General features: G+C 28.8%; 1 protein-coding gene across 1 annotated transcript in view; it reads right to left on the reverse strand.

Annotated features, from left to right (window-relative positions):
* LOC145762201 (bridge-like lipid transfer protein family member 1) overlaps positions 1-20,754 on the reverse strand; it is a 44,122-nt gene that overhangs the window by 17,442 nt on the left and 5,926 nt on the right. Inside the window, 40 exon segments of the mRNA XM_082574633.1 lie at positions 176-338; positions 409-558; positions 1,157-1,371; positions 1,610-1,792; positions 2,418-2,539; positions 2,903-2,975; positions 3,475-3,607; positions 3,868-3,974; positions 4,283-4,415; positions 4,764-4,871; positions 5,149-5,265; positions 5,619-5,729; positions 6,054-6,178; positions 6,375-6,462; positions 6,691-6,744; positions 6,959-7,085; positions 7,480-7,625; positions 7,864-8,118; positions 8,421-8,666; positions 8,773-8,884; positions 8,990-9,034; positions 9,594-9,713; positions 10,242-10,455; positions 10,692-10,779; positions 10,916-11,069; positions 11,540-11,705; positions 12,079-12,974; positions 13,334-13,521; positions 13,736-13,874; positions 14,362-14,548; positions 14,811-14,962; positions 15,206-15,422; positions 15,847-15,972; positions 16,425-16,661; positions 16,996-17,146; positions 17,754-17,866; positions 18,174-18,348; positions 18,451-18,627; positions 19,147-19,387; positions 20,037-20,235. Of these exon segments, the coding sequence (XP_082430759.1) occupies positions 176-338; positions 409-558; positions 1,157-1,371; positions 1,610-1,792; positions 2,418-2,539; positions 2,903-2,975; positions 3,475-3,607; positions 3,868-3,974; positions 4,283-4,415; positions 4,764-4,871; positions 5,149-5,265; positions 5,619-5,729; positions 6,054-6,178; positions 6,375-6,462; positions 6,691-6,744; positions 6,959-7,085; positions 7,480-7,625; positions 7,864-8,118; positions 8,421-8,666; positions 8,773-8,884; positions 8,990-9,034; positions 9,594-9,713; positions 10,242-10,455; positions 10,692-10,779; positions 10,916-11,069; positions 11,540-11,705; positions 12,079-12,974; positions 13,334-13,521; positions 13,736-13,874; positions 14,362-14,548; positions 14,811-14,962; positions 15,206-15,422; positions 15,847-15,972; positions 16,425-16,661; positions 16,996-17,146; positions 17,754-17,866; positions 18,174-18,348; positions 18,451-18,627; positions 19,147-19,387; positions 20,037-20,235 (6,753 nt within the window).

Genomic DNA, 20,754 nt, shown 5'->3' on the forward strand with positions numbered 1-20,754 from the left:
AATTTTTTAAATAAAAAAATTGTTAGTAACTAATAAAAAAAGTCTTTAAAACAACATAAAATAATAAACTTGTGACAATAAACTCAAATTTAACCTCAAATTTTAAAAGGAAATTTAACCCCAAACAATCAAGAAAAATTACACTCTAAAAAGTTAAATATTTTGGAAGTCCTACCTCACTTGTTGCAAACTGAAGAGAGTGAGTTGGCATCGATAGAACAAACTCCGCATCACTTCCTGTTCTTCCGCTTCCCTGGATGGAGTTTGTGACATATTTTGCTCTAAGAGAGGGAAGAATATTTGCTCCCGCTTCGATCCCTTCAAGAAGAAGAGAGAAACTAAAAAAAATTATAAAAATTTATGAAAAAAAAAGATTTGTTAAAATTAATATTTTTTTGGAATATTTACCTTAACACAACCGGTACGTTAACAACATCACTCGAATCTTGACTGAGGTCAATGATGGCTGTTATTGCATTAGGGGTTACGGGGGTCAACGTACCAAAGGTCGTTGTACTTGGGGTCGTAATTGGAATGCCATCAACAACTTCAAATGACCTTGAAAATAATTTTAAGTAAAGTTTATAAAAAAAAGTAAATCATAAAAAAAATAAAACTAAAACTAAGTAGAATTTTGAAATTAAAATATAAATTTTAGTAAAAAATATAACTTTAATTAAACTATATCTAAAAAAAAAAAAAAAATAGAAAATAAAAAACAGAATAGAAAATTAAATATATATATATTTTTGTAGATATCTTTATCCTCGATGTTAGAAAGTCGAATGCGCAACTTAAACATAGAGTAACATCAGTTACTTTAAACCAGTCTCGAGTTGCCTGTGGCAGTTTGGGATATTATAGATTATAATTGCCCGATAATTATGCTGCTGATTAAGTGCTGGCTCAGCAGGAGTTCATACTGTTTATAGCGCCTTACTCAAGGGCGCTACAGCATAAGAGCAGTTGGAATTAAACTCAGGACCTCATGTGTGGTGTAGCAAGTGTTTTTACCACTACACCACACTGCCAGTATATTAAAATCCTTTTATAAATAGTAAAAGCTCTAAAGCAAAAAAAGTTTACACAGATTCCCTAAAAATTACCCTTTTTTTAATCAACCCAAATAAAGTTTAAAGATTCTTTCAAAACTTACTGTTTATAAGTTGGTGTTTGTGCAAACTCATGAATATGAGATGAAAGATGTCGTGAGCCTCGTGATACAACATCATGGAGTGATGCTGCATGTTGTGGAAGATCAATCACAATCTGACCAATCACAAGAGAGCCTTTGTTACCCTGTTCACTTGCTCGCCGGTGATTGGTTGAGGCATCAAGGGTGGATTTGTTCACATTACAAGTTAAAATTGTCTAAAAATATTATTTTTTATTTTTTTATTGAACTAGTTTTTCAATTAAAAATATGGTCTTTAATTAACAAAACAATTGCTTTTAAAAATAGTTTAAATTAAATTAATTAAAATTAGTTTCCATTTAATTCTTTTCTTATTTATACACTAATTTTATTTAAATTTAGAGTAAAATGGCAATAATTGACATTCATTTAAAAGAAGAGCTTTTCGCCAAAGCCAAAACATTTTAAAATCACCTTTTTTGAGCCAAAAGCATTCTCAGCAATATCACAAAGTATTTTGTCCAGTCCCGCTTTAAGAGAAGAGCTAGCTTCATGTTTATAAACACTAAAAGACTTCTTGGTATGAGAAACTGAGGCATTTATCTCATAAATATTTGCACTGAGTTTGAGATCTATAACCTCAGCTAATAACTGAACCTGAGTGAAAATAAATGTTAACTTACAACAATAAAGTATCAAAAAATAGAAGGATACTTTCTTTTGATAATTTAATTAAAAAACAATATTTGATTTAAAATTCAATAAAAATTTGTTAATAAACTCCTTTTTATAAAAAAAAACACATTTAGAAAAATATTTAGAAAAACAAAATTAACTTTTTAAAACTAAACTAACTATATAGTAATAAATAAAAAATTGTCCACAAATACTGAATTTACTATTCTTTAAATAAAACCACCCAATGTTTAAAATGGCAACGTGGTGTAGTGGTAAGAACACTTGCTACACTACACATGAGGTTGTGGGTTCAATCCCCAATGATCGTATGCTGTAGCAGCCTTGAGTAAGGCGATATAAACGGTATAAACTCCTGCTGAGCCATCACTTAATCAGCAGTTTAATTACCGGGCAATTATAATCTATACTATCCCAAACTGCCACAGGCAACTAGAGACTGGGTCGGAGTAACTGATGTTACTCTATGTTTAAGGCATGCATTCGACTTTTCCACATCGAGGATGAAGATATATACAAAAAAAATAAATATTAATTTAAATCTACAAAGTAATAAATAATTTAAGTTAATACAAATATAACCTACCCTTTTGACTTGTGCATTGAATAAGATCATCATTGAAACATAAGGTTGCGAGAAACTTGAGTTTCGAACGAGTGAGCTCATTCCACGATTAAGTTTGCGTTCATTCTCATACATAAAGTCATCTGAAAAAGTTTTTACTTTATTTACTCTTCAGAAAAGAAAAAGTGTTTACTCTGTAATTGTTTAATTTTTAAACAAAAAAATATATAAAAGTTCACCATTTGTATATTGGTATACAAAGACTGAATAGTTTTATGTTTAAACTGTTAGACCAAGTTTATATTAAATAGCTTTAAATGATATATTTATGTATAATAAACTTTAATAGAAAATGTATGTATACATATTTAAATGAACATATATACAATCATTTCACTTTTATATTTGAAACTGCTATTTGTGGTTCACCAAAAGTATTTGTCATTACAGCAGTTTACATGAATTCTGTAGAACAGGCATTTAACTAAAGTAAACTGTTGCCTTACCTTGAATTAGAGGTGAATTCAATGCAGAAGTTCCAGCTTCACTATTATGCATATCAACAAGCTTGTACAATATCTGCATGTAACAATAAAAGTATTAAAAACTGGCAATAAATAATCTATAAGTTTAAAGGTTAATAAAAACTTTACTTGTGTTATTTATTGCCCTTAAAAATATTAACAAAAATGTTTATATCAAAAGCATTACTAGCGCTAATTCTGCACAGATTATAATTAAATAAGCAGGGTATTAATTAAACAATATTAAAGAAGCAATTACATTCATAACTGACAAAGACATTTTATTTGTAAAAATTAAAAGTTAAGTTACTATGGTAGCAGATTGGTATTTATTTAATAAATCAGTTTGATAAGCAGTAAGTTTAGTAAGATAAACACCAGTTTATATAACATTTAAAATATTACAAAAAGGTCTCCGATGCAAGATTTCAAGTCAATAGATGTTGGTTAATATCTAGCTTACATGTGAAAATAAGACCAGAATGCACAAGCAGTCTTACAATCAGTAACAAAGCAATCTCCATAACTCTATAAAAAGATCAGAGTCAACAAACCTGCCAACATTGCACAAAATCTCCACTGTTAGTACTTGTAGATGATGCCATACTTGCTGTTTCATTTATTTCACTTGGAGTTCGACGATGAGTTGGTGAAGTGTGTCGTCTTTTCAATATTGAAGGTTTGCTACTTTATGGAAAGAAAGTTAATATTTTAATAAACAGTACATGATTTATTTTTTAAATAGTTTAATTTTAAGAAATCACATTTTTTAATTTAGCTAATTTAATTGATAAAGTTATTAGTTTACTGTACATAATATTTCAAAGTGAGCTAATTTCCAAACATTAACGTAATAAAATGCAAAAAATATACATGTTTTGAGTGTAAACACAACTTGCATACAAAACCTTAACATTAAGTTTAAAGCAACTTTATTAAATACAAACCTTAAACTAGAAGGTTGTGAACTAAGCATGCTAATAGCTGAAATGTTGGATCCCATTCTCTTGTGGCTTGGGTCAGGGGAGATTGAACCTTCAGTGTATTTATTCACCTATAACATGTTAGTTAAGACTATTAGCACTTATTACCAATATATAATAGGAGTAAATCTTCTAAGTTCAACCTGGTCTATAGTTAGCATTTTAGTTGTAGTAATATGATCGCAATTGCAACTAATATATACTTATTATAATTTACCCACGCACCACAAACGACAGTTCTATTTATTTTGTGGGCATATAAATTAAACATATATAACTTTAATAAGTCCCATTAGATCTATATTGACAAGTATGTGTAGTATACAGTAACTATGAATACTTAATAACAAAACAAACTGATTAAACAATAATTAGGTACCTGCATATCTGTCATCGCTTGCTGGATTGCATCTGAACATTGAACAAATTGATAAACAAGTCTGATCAGGGCAATATCAACTCTTTGCTTGATCATATCTATGGTGCAATCCACTATCACATTCAGGGTAGACCTGTAATGAAGTGTTTAGTTATACATTCATATATAAACCTTAAACAAAAGAGCTCAAAAAACAATATAGCAAGAAAAAAATATATTTTTGTGCTTGGCAGACAAATTATCTTAAACAAATATTAGTTATAAATTGTGAATATTTTACAACAATTAAAATCCTGACCATTAGGCGGCTATCAACTAGTAACTACTAAAAGCAAATAAAAACATAAGATTTTATTTAAAAACCACAGTAGACCATGAATTATAATAATAAATATTGCAAAAAAAAATATTGATAATTTTTCCATTTTTGTAAGCTGATATCTAAATACCACATTTAAAAATATTGATTCTGTAATCTTACATTTTGGTGTTTTTTTCATTCAATAATTTTTCTTCCAATTTCTTGTTGTTGTTCTTATTATTTTGCCGAGATTTTTTACTTTTAGGGGATATTTTAGGAGAGTCAAGTCTAAACAAATCAAAGATAATTTAAAAGAAATTGTTAAGTTAAAATAGCATACAACTTAAATATATTAATTGCTTGCATAAAATACTGTTTACTAGATTTTATACAAGAACAAAATTAAAAAATAACATGAATTTAAATAAAATGTTTAATAAATGGCGATTTTAAATAAACAAAAATTAAAAAAAAATCAGAATAGAAACCCAAGAAATCTAGGTTTAAATTCAGTTTTAAATTCTTAATATTTTAATCTAAAACTATAACAAACAAACAATCTTACTCTTCAACCCTTGCTGGTTGAACTTCATTATCACAAGCTGATGTTTTAAACATGAAACCTTGGCAGGAGAATATTGTTGAATCTCTTTTGTCGCTGTATCTGCCACGTGACCAAGTTCTATATTTAAAGATTTCGTTATTAGTGTACAATATTTGCATACTCTGTTAGTTAAAATTTTCTAGTATAAGTTTCATAAACCCTATTTTTAATATATATATCTATTTCCAATATATAACCAATAAAATAAATACAACTGCCATTTGTGGTACATGGGTAAATTATCATAAGCAAATATTAGTTATAACCATTGTATGACAATTAAAATCACAAATGCAGAATAAGCTATTAACTAGTATAAGAGAAAGTATAAATTATAAAGAATAATTAAGCTGGTGAAAAAAATTAAGTTAACTAAAAATTTTTTCACAAAAGAACAACCAATATAAAATTAAAATTGTGAGCAATCAAACCTGCTAGGTTGCCTTAAACTTCCCTGATGTTTTCTTCTTTTTGAATGTTGTCGTCGTTTACGATTTAGTGATTCTTTGGAATATGTTCGATCAGCATTATGCTTGTCCACTCTGAATAAAACAACAAAAATAAACAATGCTTAAAACATGTTTTAGTTTCACATTTTTAATATATATTGCTTATTGATTTATTTTGAATGTTGCATACTTTAATATATCTTTCCAAAATACAAAATAAAGTTTTAATATATCTTTAATATATCTTTACTTTAATATATCTTTAATATATCTTTACTTTAATATATCTTTGCAAAATACAGAGCAGTAAAGTTTCTGGCTTAATGCTTGATTTTTAAACTTTCTTATTGTTATATTTACATTGTTTATTTTAATAAAAGTTTAAATTCAACACAAAATATTTATCCACTTTCCCACCTCAGATTTTTAAGATGAGCATTTAGGAGCAAGCTTCCCGAGCAATAAGATTGAACAAGTGTCTTGGATGAAATAACGCTAGTTTGGTGCACTCCTATTTTGATCAGAAAAGTTTCAAACATCACCTGTATAAAAAATATATGGTATTGAAAAATAAAAATTTTAGTTTACTTTGTAACTAATAGAGAAGTCAGATATCACCAAATTCAAGGATAAAACTGTTAAATAGCTTTTAAGGTATTAAAAAATATACAGTATTTGCTACAAAAAATTGTTTAAAATCTGTCTTGGAATAAGTTTTAAATTAAAGAAGCATTTAACCTGTGCTTTCTCCTGGTTGCTGAAATCATCTTTCTTAAATTTGGAGAAAAGTGTTTGAAGTTCAACCCCACCATCAGGTTCATGAAAACTATAAATTGTGGTAAATTTGTTCAGATATAAAACAATATCATAAAACAAAGTCATAATATAAGACACAAACATTTTACGTAGAGCTTAAAATAGTATCTGTTCTTTAAATATCAAATCAGAAACATTGTAATACAAAACATCTCTTGAACTATGTTAATTAAAATGGTTCAACTAGCAAAAAACATTACAAAATCGAGTTTTTAAATAATCAAATTAAACAACAAACCTTTCATGCTTCTGGGCCTCTAAATCCTCTCCCCTTTGTGCTTGCTGCATCCAACTATTACAATTCCAATTTAGTTTAAAATTAAAATTACTTTTTTAAAAAACATATAAAAAAAAATTATTAAAGAAGTTGTTTTTAAAAATATATTTTTAGCTCAAAAAATGCACAATTTAAAAGATACTTTCACAAATTTAAAGAAACGTTGGGATAATCAATAAAAGAAATAGTTTAGAATATAAGTGATATTATTTAAACAACATTTAATTACCTGTACATGCTTTGCTGTTGTTCATAAGCCACTGTTCTTGCTTTGCTGTGGGTAGATCTTTCAACAATTTGTTTTTGTATTGGATCACTTGTGATTAAAGGAATGTCTTCGTTAATTACTCCTGGTTCTGTTTAAAGTATTTGATTTTAATATTAAACTTTATTGAAATTTAAAAAATACACAATTACTTTAACAGTTTTGTTACAAAAAATGTATTGTGATTATTTACTACATGTAAGCATCAAAAACCTTGTTATAAAATTGAGATTTTGTTAGGAAAATTAAAAAAAATGTTTTTTAATAACTTGAATGTAATTTAAAAATACATTTAACTAATAAAAAATGTTAATTTTTTTAAAAAAAGTCAAATCATACTTAAATGGTTGCATAACATAAAAACACTTGAATGAAAATGAAATTAACTGGAATGTAGAAAAATATCTTTTTTAATCCACATACCTTTTTTAAAGCAGAGATTTTTATAAAATCTTGAAATTTTTTTTTTAAATAAAAATTCTCACCAGAAAATTTCAGTATCCCAACATGACCATCATCTCTGTTTGTTTTAGGTTTCGGTTCAACATTTAGTGGATCAATATTCGATTTTACCAAAATTGTAGAAATGTCAAGGTTGCCATCATATTTCACCCCAACAACAGGATTCTCCCTAGAAAATTATAATTTAATAATTATTTGGAAACATGTATTAAGTAAATTAACATATAACAACACAACTATTGTAAGTTTATTACAAACTATATTTTATAACAAATCTGTTATTGTAAGTTTATTACAAACTATATTTTATAACAAAAAAATTAAAAAAACTACCCAAATCTTATTATTTTTAAAATAGTATTTTAAAAATTAATTTATATATAAGATAATTTATAAAAAAAATCTACTTTGTTGATGGTAAAACTACAGCACTGCTCGTGATTGTTTTCTTCCTTCTACTTTTATCATTTCCGTTTTCACTTTGAGATACAAACTCATACCAAGGACCGACCAAAACTTTTAACCCCTTCTCCAAAGTCACCAAAGCAGGAATCCCAAGTTCTTCATTGATAGCTAGTTGAACGTTGTTGATATTTTCAGGCTTGGTTAGAAATCGTTGCAATGCATCACAGAGCAAAAAACTTTTGTCCTCACGAATTGCCCTAAGGTTTAATGTTTTATTTTATTATATAAAAAGTAAATACCAAGTGATGTTAAAAATAAAAACGTTAAAGATGATCAAAATAACTTTAAAATTAAATTACTAAAGATAAACAAACTTACTTAAAAAGTAAAAAAGTAAAAAGATGACCAATTTATATAATTTTAATACTAGTAATAGATTTTATTGTAATAAGACTAGGTTGATATTAAAAAACTGAACCTTTTTTAAAGAATGATAGTAACACTTTAGGTTTAAATTTACCTAAAAATTTTTACTTAATTTTAAAGTCCTAATACTTACTTGGACTTATCAGTTAATTTAACATATTTGTTCAATTTAATTCCTTCTATTTCCTTCATTTTATTCTTTCCACCCATCACACTTTTTATTGCAAGAGTCATCATTGCACTTATAGACGAATATCTTCGAGTTTTGGATGCTTGCAAGTATTTGTCTATAGCGCCACCTAACCGATCAGCTGGTTGGAGCCAAGCAGACACTGAGGGCGCTATTGCAGTAAGCAAGTTCCACGTTCGAAATGTCCGACTTTAAAAATAAATCAATAATAAAACAAAATTTAAGAAAAAAAATGCAGCCAAACTTACATTTTACTTTGTAGCATTTTTTTTAATAAAATAATTTGAAAACATACTTAAGTTTCTGGGACGGCAAAGTTGGTGCAACCACATTCAACCACAAAAGGTCAATGTTGAGTTCACCTTGACATACATGTTGGTCCGGCATTGCTATGTCACTAGATGTCCCTATTAGAATTTAATTTTTATAAATTGGTGAAAAGTATTTTTAATTTTAGCTACAAGTTTGTATAACTTGGTCCTGGAGTTAAAATTAAAAATTAAAAACTTTACCTGGTATTGCAGAACTTTCCGTTTTATTAACCTCATTTGCCGAATCTTTAAAAATTTAAAAAAAAGTTAAAAAAACTTTTAAGTATATAAATTTAAGACACAAACAAAACCTCACACAAAGATACGAATGTTGGAACCTTTTAATTCCAAACTAACAAACTCAATTTAGCTGCATATTGAATTTGAAAATACTTTTTATTGAAGTTATCTGAAGACACAAACAATACCTCAAACTTCAAAAACTAAAATGACTGGCAGCATGGTGTAGTGGTAAGAACACTTGCTAAACCACACATGAGGTCGTGGGTTCAATTCCCACTGATCTCATGCTGTAGCAAGGCAATATAAACGGTATGAACTCCTGCTGAGCCAGCACTTAATCAGCGGTATAATTATCGAGCATTTATAATCAATAATATCCTAAACTGCCACAGGCAACTCGAGACTGGGTTGAAGTAACTGATGTTACTTTATGTTTAAGTCGCGCATTCGATTTACCCACATCGAGGATAAAAATATATATACAAAAAAAAATTTAAGATCTAAACATTTTAATTAAAACAATTTTTTAAAAGCAACAGAATAAATATAAATGTAGTTTTACCTCCAGATTTGCCGGGTATTTTAGTAAGATCAGCCGATAAATTCTTCATCCCTGCTTCAATCATGATCCAACCCCAAGGTTTCGGAGAAGACAAAAAATCTTTCTTATAAGTTGACCCCTCTGTTTAGTTTCAACAAATTTCATATTAAATTATTAAACTTATTATAATATAATGAAATTAGTCAACAGTATATCCACATAAGTTAGAGTTAGCAAGTATAAATACACAAACCAGAAGTTATCAAGACATTTATATTTAATAAAGCTTAGCAAAAGTCCATTAAAATAATAAAAACTGCTGTTTGTGGTGTGCGGGTAAATTATCACTGACATATTTTAATTTGTAAACTTTTAAAATTAAAAACTGCTGTTTGTGGTGCATGGGTAAAATATCACTGACATATTTTAATTTGTAAACTTTTAAAATAAAAAACTGCTGTTTGTGGTGCATGGGTAAAATATCACTGACATATTTTAATTTGTAAACTTTTAAAATTAAAAACTGCTGTTTGTGGTGCATAAGTCTATTATCAGTGACATTGTTTAATAACCGTATTACAACAGTTAAAATAATGCCTATATTAAGTAAAAAAAAAATAGTTTTTTAAATAGTTATTGCAAAATCACAACACAAAACAAACATCTCACCATTGTAAGAATCCATCATAACTTTTACGTCATCCAAAACATCTTCTTCATTGAAAGTAAAAGGAGACCGACTAACAGAATCAGACAGCGCTGTTACGCATGAGTGAACAGGAGCAATCCCATCTTTGCTTAACGATCGAAGTTGCAGCGACAAAGATTTAATCGAGGACCGACATTTCACTTGGGCTGGAATAATTTGCTCTTCTTCGGTATTCTGTTATTTTAGGTATTTAAATTAAAAACAAATAGTTTTAAACTTTTAATTTTAAACAAATAAGGAATAAAGAAGACCACTTCAATTAAAAAAATTAAAAAAAAATCTATTCTGTGCCCTATTTTAATTTTATTATAGTAAAAAATATTGCAAAAAAAAATTTTCTTTTCTTACTCACTTTAAGTGCACAAAATTATAAAATTTTGGTTAACTATTCGTTTAAATTTGTTGTGTACCTCATTTTGTTTATTCTGATGATAAATTTTCATCCTTAGTTTGTCTTCTTTTTTGTTTAATTCAGCATCAAAATCAAACTGATCCAACCTTAAATAAAATAAAAATTAAATAAAGATTAACAAAAAAATCACAAACTATTTAAAAATTTGATTTAAAATCTAAGTATTAAATGAAGTTAATTTATAACACTACTAATAAAAACAATATTAAATATACAACCTACCTAAAAGAAAGAACAGAGATGCTGGGTGAAGGACTCAACCCATTTAACCTTAAATTAAACACAGGATCACTCCCTCTAGTGGCCTGTACAATATTGATTCTGATTGTGTCCATGCAGAGTTGGACTTTTACTCCAGGACGTTGAGGAATTTCAGCTAAAAAAATTAAAATTATTTAAAATTAAAAAATATTTTTGCTTTTAAAAATCATACTAAGATTAACTTTTAAATTTTAAATGAACCTTTACATTTTAATATAACACTATTGGCAGGTTGTATGTAGTGGTTAGAACATTTGTATAAGTAACATATGGCCATAAGTTTAGTTTTTTACTGCTGTCATGCTGCAGCATTCTTAAGTTAATTACTTGCCATTAACAGTCAAAATTTCTGTTGAGCCAAAACCAATCGACAGTTTACCTATCCGACTATTATATTTAATATTATCCCAAACTGCTAAAGTCAACTTTAGACTGGGTCAGGGTTGAAAATGTTACTCTATGTTTAGGCTGTGAAATTGGCTTCCCAATATTAAAGATAAATATCAAGTAATTAAAATAAAGAAAAAGAATCAATATGTTACAAAACCAATATACAACAACTTTAAAAATTGCCAAAAATGTTACCTTTTTGTTGAACATGAAATTTGGTTGCAGCATCTCCTACACATTCCTCTCTTAACCCATTCAGAATCGAGATAGGATGTTTGTGGGTTAACATGCCTATAGATGCATCAATAAATTGTTGAAGGGTTGAAAGAAAATATGGACTTAGTTGGATATCAACTGAATTCTAAAAAATAATTTTTTATTATTTTAAAATCAAATTTGTAAAAAAACTTATTTATAAACAATATTAGTATTTTAAGCCATTTAAGATTGATAAGGAAAGCAACAAAAGTTTTTAAATGAATCATTTAGCAAGGTGGTTTACATATTAAAAATGCCAAAAATTGGATTAAAAAAAACTGAAAATAGATAATCTAACACAAGCGTAAGAAAATTTTAAGCATCTTTTTAAGCATTAAATGTGTTAATTAGAAAAGGTAGTTTTATATCGTTATATGCCGAAATTTAAATTTAAAAAAATAAGAAATTTCAATCTAAAACAAACCTAAGAAATACCAAAAAACTTATAAAATTTTGAGCAATTTTATCGTACAAACCTTAATATGAAGTTTAACGTTGGTAGATTTATGTTTGTTCTCACATCCACCCACATTTAAAACATCAACCGAACATTTCCTTTTCAACATCGATGACTCGTCGTTTTTATTTATCATTACATCAGGGTGGATCCCCCGTTTCGATACAACAAATTCAGGCAACCAATCAGTGGTAGTTGAACTCTTGATTTTCAGCGAAGTTAAAATAGAGCTGTAACACTCAAACAAGGCTTTATTTTCATGCAAAGATTTGCTGGGAAAATCTTGAAATTCTTCTTTTATTTCTTTTTTAAATTCCTTTGTCGAGGCATTGTTCTCTAATTCTAGTTTTCTGACAACATTTGGTTTCGAATTCAAATCAATTTCAAGAGATTCCGGTCGAGTTGATAATGTCAAAGATGGTCGTTGTTGTGATGTCACAGAAACAGAATCTTCCTCGTTCATGTAAACAACCGTTAAACTTGCATCAGGAACATTTTTTGACTTTGGGGTCGTTTCATTTTCCAAATCCGATTCCGCAGAAAAATAAATCTCAGAAGTTAAAGATGAAGTGCTTTTAAAATCTGATTCTGCAGAGCGATATAAATTTGATTCCGTCGAAACAGCTCTTGATACCCCCATGTGGTCACTTGAGGTAGACAGAGAGCTCATTTTAATCAAACTTCTGCTGCTAACAGGTTTTAACTTCTCTGTAGTAAGACTTGAATAGGTTTTTGCTCTTCCACGCTCAACAAAATCAACTTCCCGTTCATCCAAAGAGTTTGTAGCAATTGACATTGATCTTTTCTTTTTCAAGATTGATGGCCTCTTAAATTTTTCTCTTCTTTCTTGAGCAGTTGGGATGTTAAGGTTGCTGGTTGAAGCTCTGGGTAAAGGTGGCAAAGCATCTACTTTATCTAAAGATAAAAAATTTTGAAATTTATTGAACTACAATTGGTAATGCATGTATATACTTAAGACTAATATATGTATATTGTTAAAAAAATACTAATGTCATAAATTTAGTGAAAGATTTCTTTTTCAAATATGACAAATTGTTTTGACTATTAGTATAAATAACTGATGTCATAAGTTTGATAAGTTTCTTATTTTTTTTTATTAGTAATGTCGCAAATTAATTTTGATTTAATACTTAACCTATTTTTAAAACTTAACCTATTTTTAAAACCATGTTTTTACATTCTAACTGCTGTATGATCTATTACTTTAACTCATTTCCAAAAAAAACAAACAAAAATAAAGATAATAAACTTACTTTCTGTAAGATTTTCTTGCATAAGAATAACTCCTGCAGGTACTCCATCAGTTTCAACAATTTGTTGATTACTTTGTTGTTCAACTTGTTGATCAACTTTAGTTTGTTGATCTTCTATTTGTTGATGTTGTGGTGTTGATTTAACAGAAGATGTTGACTTGTTGGAGGTTAAAGATCTTGTCAATAATCTATTAAAATACAGAACTTTTAAACAACGCTTTAAATTTATCCAAGACATATCAAACTCAAAACTTTATTATAAAACTTATTAGACTTTAAAAAAATCAAAACATTAATTTAATAAAAAATCCCGCCCTACTATAACAACTTAATTTGTTAAATTAAAAACAAAATTAATCAAGTAAAATCTTGTTAAGTTGATATCTTTTGTTAAATTCCAACCTTTTGCCGTGAGACAACAAACTCATGCCAAAATCCATCTTCTGATCAAAAACATCCTCATCTTGTTCCTCCTCATCTTCCTGATCATCTATATCCATGTCATCCAAGTCTACCACACCATCTAGTGGAAGGGGAGGTTCTGTGGAAAATAAATTTTAATTTGAATATGATTATGAGCATAAAAAATCGACTTATGAAACCTTGCTTACTGTGTTAATCCATAAAATATTTTAAAAACTCCATGAACAGCCTTACAGGTAATTTAACCTTGCAACCTGGGCAAAGTAAGCAATTTGCTTAAATCTTTATGATTATACCACTTAACCTTATTCACTACCCTGCTTGCCCTCACCATATAAATTGAACTTAATCTACTACCCTTGCTTGCCCTCACCATATAAATTAACTTAATCTACTACCCTGCTTGCCCTCACCATATAAATTAACTTAATCTACTACCCTGCTTGCCCAACTTCAAGTAATTACAGATTGGTAATAGTGTAATGGTGCTCACTATACCCATTTAAAAACTGATACTTTTAATTTAAACATTATTTACACATTTAAATCATTAAAGCTATGCCAAACATTATTCTTATGTAATTGTTTCAATGTTTCACCCTTACCTTCGTCATTGTACCCCACTGAATCCCTCTCACCAACTTTTAACAAATGTTTCTTATAGTAGTAAGTGGGGTCCTTGCTTGAAATGGGGGTGAAAAAGGTGCATCCCCATGATTTCATGAACTTTACTGTTTCTAACAAGGAATCCATTCCAGGAGTTGTTTTACGATTTCCATCTGGGATGTCAGACTAAAAAAGAAAAATATTAAAAGATCTGATTTTTTCAAAATATTTTTTTAATTTATTTACCGATTATTTATCTTTAAAGTTTTTTTAATTTTTAAACAATATTTTTATATATTGTTTTTATTTATTCTTTTTATAATAGAATTAAAATAAAAATTAGCCTTAGTTGACTATTACATTTTTTAACGAAAGAAGCCGAAAATTTAAAAAAAAATTTAAATTATAAAACATCAATTACAAAATTTAAACAAATAAATTTTCTTACATCCCACAGAAAGTCCAACCTCCTTGTCTTCTTGTCATGGAAACGGAGGAACTCATCCTGTAGTGATGTCATCATTTCCTCCTCTGTTGCTATGGTTACCTGGGTAATAAGGGGACCAAATCGAACTTCACCTCCTTCTAACCATTCATCCCCTAAAAATTTATATTTTTACTTTAAATTAAAGCTTTAAAAATTACATTAATTATTAAAATTATAAAAAACTTGATAATTAATAAAAAAGGGAATTAATAGAAAAAAATATAAAAAACACTTAAATCTAAACCAAAAGACAGGACTTTCCCACTAAATTTTTCCTATAAATATAATTTATATCAAGCAAATTTGGAATAAAACAAATGTTCTTATTTATATCAACCAAAAAAACAAAGATTCACCTTTTTTACAAACTTTGTGCTGAATCTTAACATCCTCAGCCACAATACTAACAGCTTCCAAGATTCCTTTATCTTGAACATTCCCATTTGAAATCGTGATCGGAGAAACTAAAAGATCGATTGCAGATATTTGTTCCACCACACGAAGGTGTAGAGAGTCAATTTTGACGCGGTTCATTAAATATTTGACATCACTTTCATCAATAGGTTTTCCATTCTAGAAAAGTTTAAAGAATTTACAATTATTTGCAAATTCATTATATCTTTTTTAAATTGCAGTTTATATTAAATTTGTTAATGGAAAATTAATACCTCTCTATTAATAGCAAGTCTTTGGTATAACTTTACTGTTAAAAATACTAAAATTCTGTTATAAATATTTAACTAAAACATTTTAAAACTTTTTTTGGGTTTCACTACAACCAGACACCTTACACTTTTGAGACTTGGCAAAAACAATTTTTTTATTATTCATTTTTAGAACTATCTTAACAAGTTAATAAAAATTTGTCAAAGCTAACGAAGCTATTTTTGAAAAGCTTTAAAATTGTGTCTAAAAAAGCTAAAAGTGACTGCTTTTAGTATAACCCCCCTTTACTTAACCACAACTTTAAAGTTTAAACCGAAAATGTGACGCCAACCTTTTTAGTTTGGTCCCATGTAATACCAGTTGGTAAAGTGCAGTCAGGAAAAGCTTGTTTGAGTTGATATTCCGAGTTTTTTAACAAGATGATAAAAGTTTGAAACCAATCCAAGATAAGCTGAACCTAAAAAAGTAAAACAATTTATATCATGTAAAAAGAATTGATGGCAAAGACGAGTGGTTAAGCATTGAACTTTACACAACATAAAAGTTGTTCATTGCTTTTATGCAGTATCACCCTTGAGTAAGGCCCTATAAATTGTATAAGCTTATGCTGAGCCAACACCCAATCAGCAGTATAATTATCGAGCAATTATAATCTAAATTATTCCAAACTGCCAAAGTTAACTCAAGACTGGGTCAGAGTAACTGTTACTTTACTTTCAGGCAGTGTAGTTGACCTTTCAACATTAAGAATAAAAAAATAACATAAAAAAATATAAAGTTTAAACCAAATATAAAATTAAATACTCGAACCAATTACAAAATTGAATTAATCGAATTAAAAAAAAAGTATCAATAAAAAAACAAAATATAAATTAGGTAAAGGTATACACAGAAAAATAAATCAAAAACCTGTGCCATTGAAAGCTTTCCCAGTATAGGCCCCACTAACACCTCCAATAACCATGCATACTCTATTGTGGTTGACCCCATGGGTAAACCAGCCCCACTGAACATGGCATGACCTCTAAGTTGAAGATCTCGCAACATGATTCGACCTTCAGGGCCTCCAAGTGTTGGGGTAGATCGGGGTTGTTCTGGGTCACTGATTTTGTCAGGGATTTCAATTTCAAGGGTTGATAATAGAAGCTTTAAATTTATAAAAATATTAAAATATTGTTTTGGGTGATTTAATTACTTGTTTTGTTTTATTGATCAAAAATCTAACATATAATACTTATGACCCAATAGTAACCAATAACAGTTTAAAATATTAGTTATATTACTAAACATGAAATTGTTGGCACCAGAACCAATATTTCTAAATTTAAGCTTTATTAAATGTTGCTTAAAACAATAACTGTGGGAATCAAACCCAGAGCTTGTGGCACAAACTTATTTATTTTTCTAATTTTTTAAATAAACAAATCGTTGTCATTTTTAAACAACCTAAAATTTACTAAAAATTCAATATTTTGTTTACCTGAAGCCTGGTCTGGTGATAATTTTTGTCCATCTCAAAAGTTAAACTTCTTAGTTTAATGCTCGGTTGACATGGAAACAATGAGGTCACAAAAACAGGCAGAACTCCTGTGATGTCATAGAGATGAAGATCCAACGTAACTTGTAGAGGTCTAAAATTAATTAAAATTTTTATTTAGAAATTTATCTAAAAAAAAATTCTTTTTAATAGTTTAAAATTTTAAATAGGCTTTTTTAATTATAAAACTTAATTAATAGCCAACCCTATGGTTGTCATTGTATTCCTTGTAATATGGTTGTTACTTTAATCTAATATTTGCTGATAATAATTTACCCACAGACCACAAACAGCAGTTTTATTTATTTTATAAACCTTAAAGTTTTACAGACACGTTTGTATGTCACCAAGGAGTTTGTTATATATATATACATATAATTAAAAAAACGATCATGGCATTGGAACTACGAGCCGAAAGGTTTCGGGTTTAAGACACACCAACGTCACACTATTTGCCCTTGTGCCTGGCGTTAACGAATAGCTTATACACATCGAAAGGTTTCGAGTTCGAGCCGCACCAACGTCACACTATTCGCCCTTGAACCCGGCGTTTACGGATAGCTCAAAACACGTCATAACAGCACACCCTTCCCCAATAAAAAATATAAAACCTATCACCTTAAGGTGATATGAAAAAAAATTAAAAAAAGATAAAAATATAATTGTTATTAAATTCAAACCATGGTTTTAAATTAAATTACCTGAAAAACAGGGGGTTAGCTTCAGTATTAACAGAGATTAGATTTTCAACTTTACTCGAAGGATTCTCGCTCATAAAATCTGTATAAACATCATCTATACCAAAGTAGTTTTCCTAAAACATAACAAATTAAAATCAAAGCCTTATTCTTAAAATATCCTGAAGATAATCAACAAAAAATTAATTAAATTTAGATCATATTTCACTAAAGTTTCTTTAAAGTTAAAGTATATGAATTCGTATTTTAAAAAATCATAAAAAAATGAAAAAAATTTGGTGAGGAAAAAGTTCAGGAATTCTGTCAAAGACCATAAATTTCATGAAATACAAAAGTTAATACCAATTACAACCATAACAGTATTTAAAAATCTAATAATGAAAAAGTAGATATTAATTAAAAAGATATAAACTATATTTTTACCTTAATAGCAATTAAAAGGTCAAGTAATGACCCATACAAATACAAGGTCGAATTAGGGGTCATGCAGAGGTCAACTCTAATCTCATCTGATTCCAAGGTTGTAGGGTCAAAGGTTACACCACTTCGAGGTTTCAGTAAACTCGATTTCGATTTTTTGTCATCAGAAGCCGAAAATCTTTAAATAATTTAAAAATATTTAAAGTGTTTACCATCAAGTTGTTACTGTCAGAATATTAATATTTAAAAATATAAAAAGTGTTTACTAAAAAGTGCCTACCGCTTAGAAAAACTGGAATGTCTTTTAGAGAAACTGCCAGGTGGACGGAACATATCTTCAGATTGGAAAGTTGTAACAATAGGATGCCAGGTATACGTTAACACTAACTCTAACCCCGGCACATCCCAGCATTTCACCCAGTTACCCTCATTTATCTCACCCCAGGTATCCTGTTTTCTGTTTAAATAAAAAAAAAATTGGGTGAAATGTCCTCAAAAAATTACAAAAGTAAGAAAAAAAACTTTTTGCATCTCAACCAAGAATGCAAGTCTCAAATCTGCCTTGATGATGGTTTACAGAAAACAAAACTGCATGACCGGTTGGCCTATATATACCTTTTATTGTTTAATATTAGTAGTACTCCTTAAAAATAACTTTATTTAGGTGATTTCCAACAAACCCTTTCAATAACAAGATCCCTATTGTGAAAACTACCAAAAAAAACATGTAAAACCAAAACTATGTAAAAACTTAAACTCTCTCTACTTTCAATTCATGTGTGTCTCGCTAGAAAAACCCCTTAGCAATTTTTTTACAATTTAGATCATGAGAAATCTTAAAATAAGGTTTACAATAATGTTTGATTTCTTATGGGTAACCAAGACTTTTAATTGAATAGAAACAACCCTTTTTCTTTTAATGGTTGTTTGTAATAAGTTAAGTTTTTTAAGTATACTTATCAATAAAATTTTTTACCTGATCTTATGAATTGAGTCAGTACCACCAAAATCTGACTCAAATTTCCTACTCCACTCATCTTGACTTTGAGCCAGGTTGATGAGGACATTTCGAGCTGAATTTGACTCAGGGAGGTGGATGCAGAGTTCACCCTGATTGAGGATAAACTTAAAAGGAATGGAGAAAGTTGGTGGAAGGAAATCCTCGAAGGGAAGAAGAAAATCAATGCTAAGTTCAGTTCCACAAACTCCCACATAAGCTTAAAATAAGTCATAAAAATAATCTGTGATAAAGCTTAGTGAATGATATATATTTGTCCAATTATTTTTTTTGTATTTATCTTTATCCTCGATGTGGGAAAGTCAAATGCGCGACTTAAAGATAGCGTAACATCAGTAACCCCGACTCAGTCTCGAGTTGCCTGTGGCAGTTTATTATATTATTGATTATAATTGCCCGATGATTATGCTGCTGATCAAGTGCTGGCTCAGCAGGAGTTTATACCGTTTATAGCACCTTACTCAAGGGCGCTACAGCATGAGATCAGTGGGGATTGAACCCACGACCTCATGTATGGTGTAGCAAGTATTCCTACCACTACACCACGCTGTCGGTTTAAAAGCATATTTAAAATTAAAAAAAAACTGCCATAGGTGGTACGAAAGTAATTATAATAGGTAAATATTAGTTGAGAGTTGACTAATATAACCATGTGACCTTATAACAACAAAAAATGTAGACTTTTAGTAGAATTTTATAGTATAAAAAAAAATGTTTTAACTGGTATTAACAAAAAGTAATAAAAATAATATTTAAAAATTTTAAATATATTATCAACAATGAAATATATTTCTTAATTAACCATTTTTTAGTTTTTAAATATACTTTAAAAATATAAACAATCTCACCATTATCTTTAGGTTTGGATAAACAGTCAATCCAGTTATAAGAATTGGTTGGTAAAATAAGTTCAAAGTCCTTCAGTAAAGTTTTAATGTTGAATGAATAAGGAACAAAGAACAGAAGATCAGGTGACGATTTACTTGACCAATCATCAATTAAACTTGCCAGAAAATCTTTGTGCGCAAAAACTAAATATGCTGAAGCCTGTAAATATATTTTTAAACACTTTAAAAAACGATCTGAGAAGTTCTCAAATTTAATATCATTTTAGAATTGAATGTTTTACATAACCATAAAGACAAGACAGTAATGTATAAATAAAAGAAAGTGAAGTGGTAAAAACACTTCCTGTGTTTGATTCCCACTGCTCTTAATCAGTAACGCTCTAAAGTAAGGTGCCGTAAACATTTTTTTTCGTATATATATCTTTATCTCCGATGTGGGAAAGTCGAATGTGCGACCTAAACAAAAAGTAAAAAAAAGTTACTTCGACCCAGTCTCAAGTTGCCTGTGGCAGTTTGGGATATTATAGATTATAACTGTCCAATAAGAATGTTGCTAATAAAATGCTGGATCAGCAGGAGTTCATACCGTTTATAGCGCCTTACTCAAGAGCGCTACAGCATAAGATCAGTGGGGATTAAATCAACAACCTCATGATGGTGTAGCAAGTGTTCTTACCACTACACCACGCTGCCGGTTTTATTTTAAACTTCTGCCAAC

Source organism: Corella eumyota, chromosome 1, assembly GCF_963082875.1.
Source record: "Corella eumyota chromosome 1, kaCorEumy4.1, whole genome shotgun sequence".
NCBI classification, from domain to species: Eukaryota; Metazoa; Chordata; class Ascidiacea; order Phlebobranchia; family Corellidae; genus Corella; species Corella eumyota.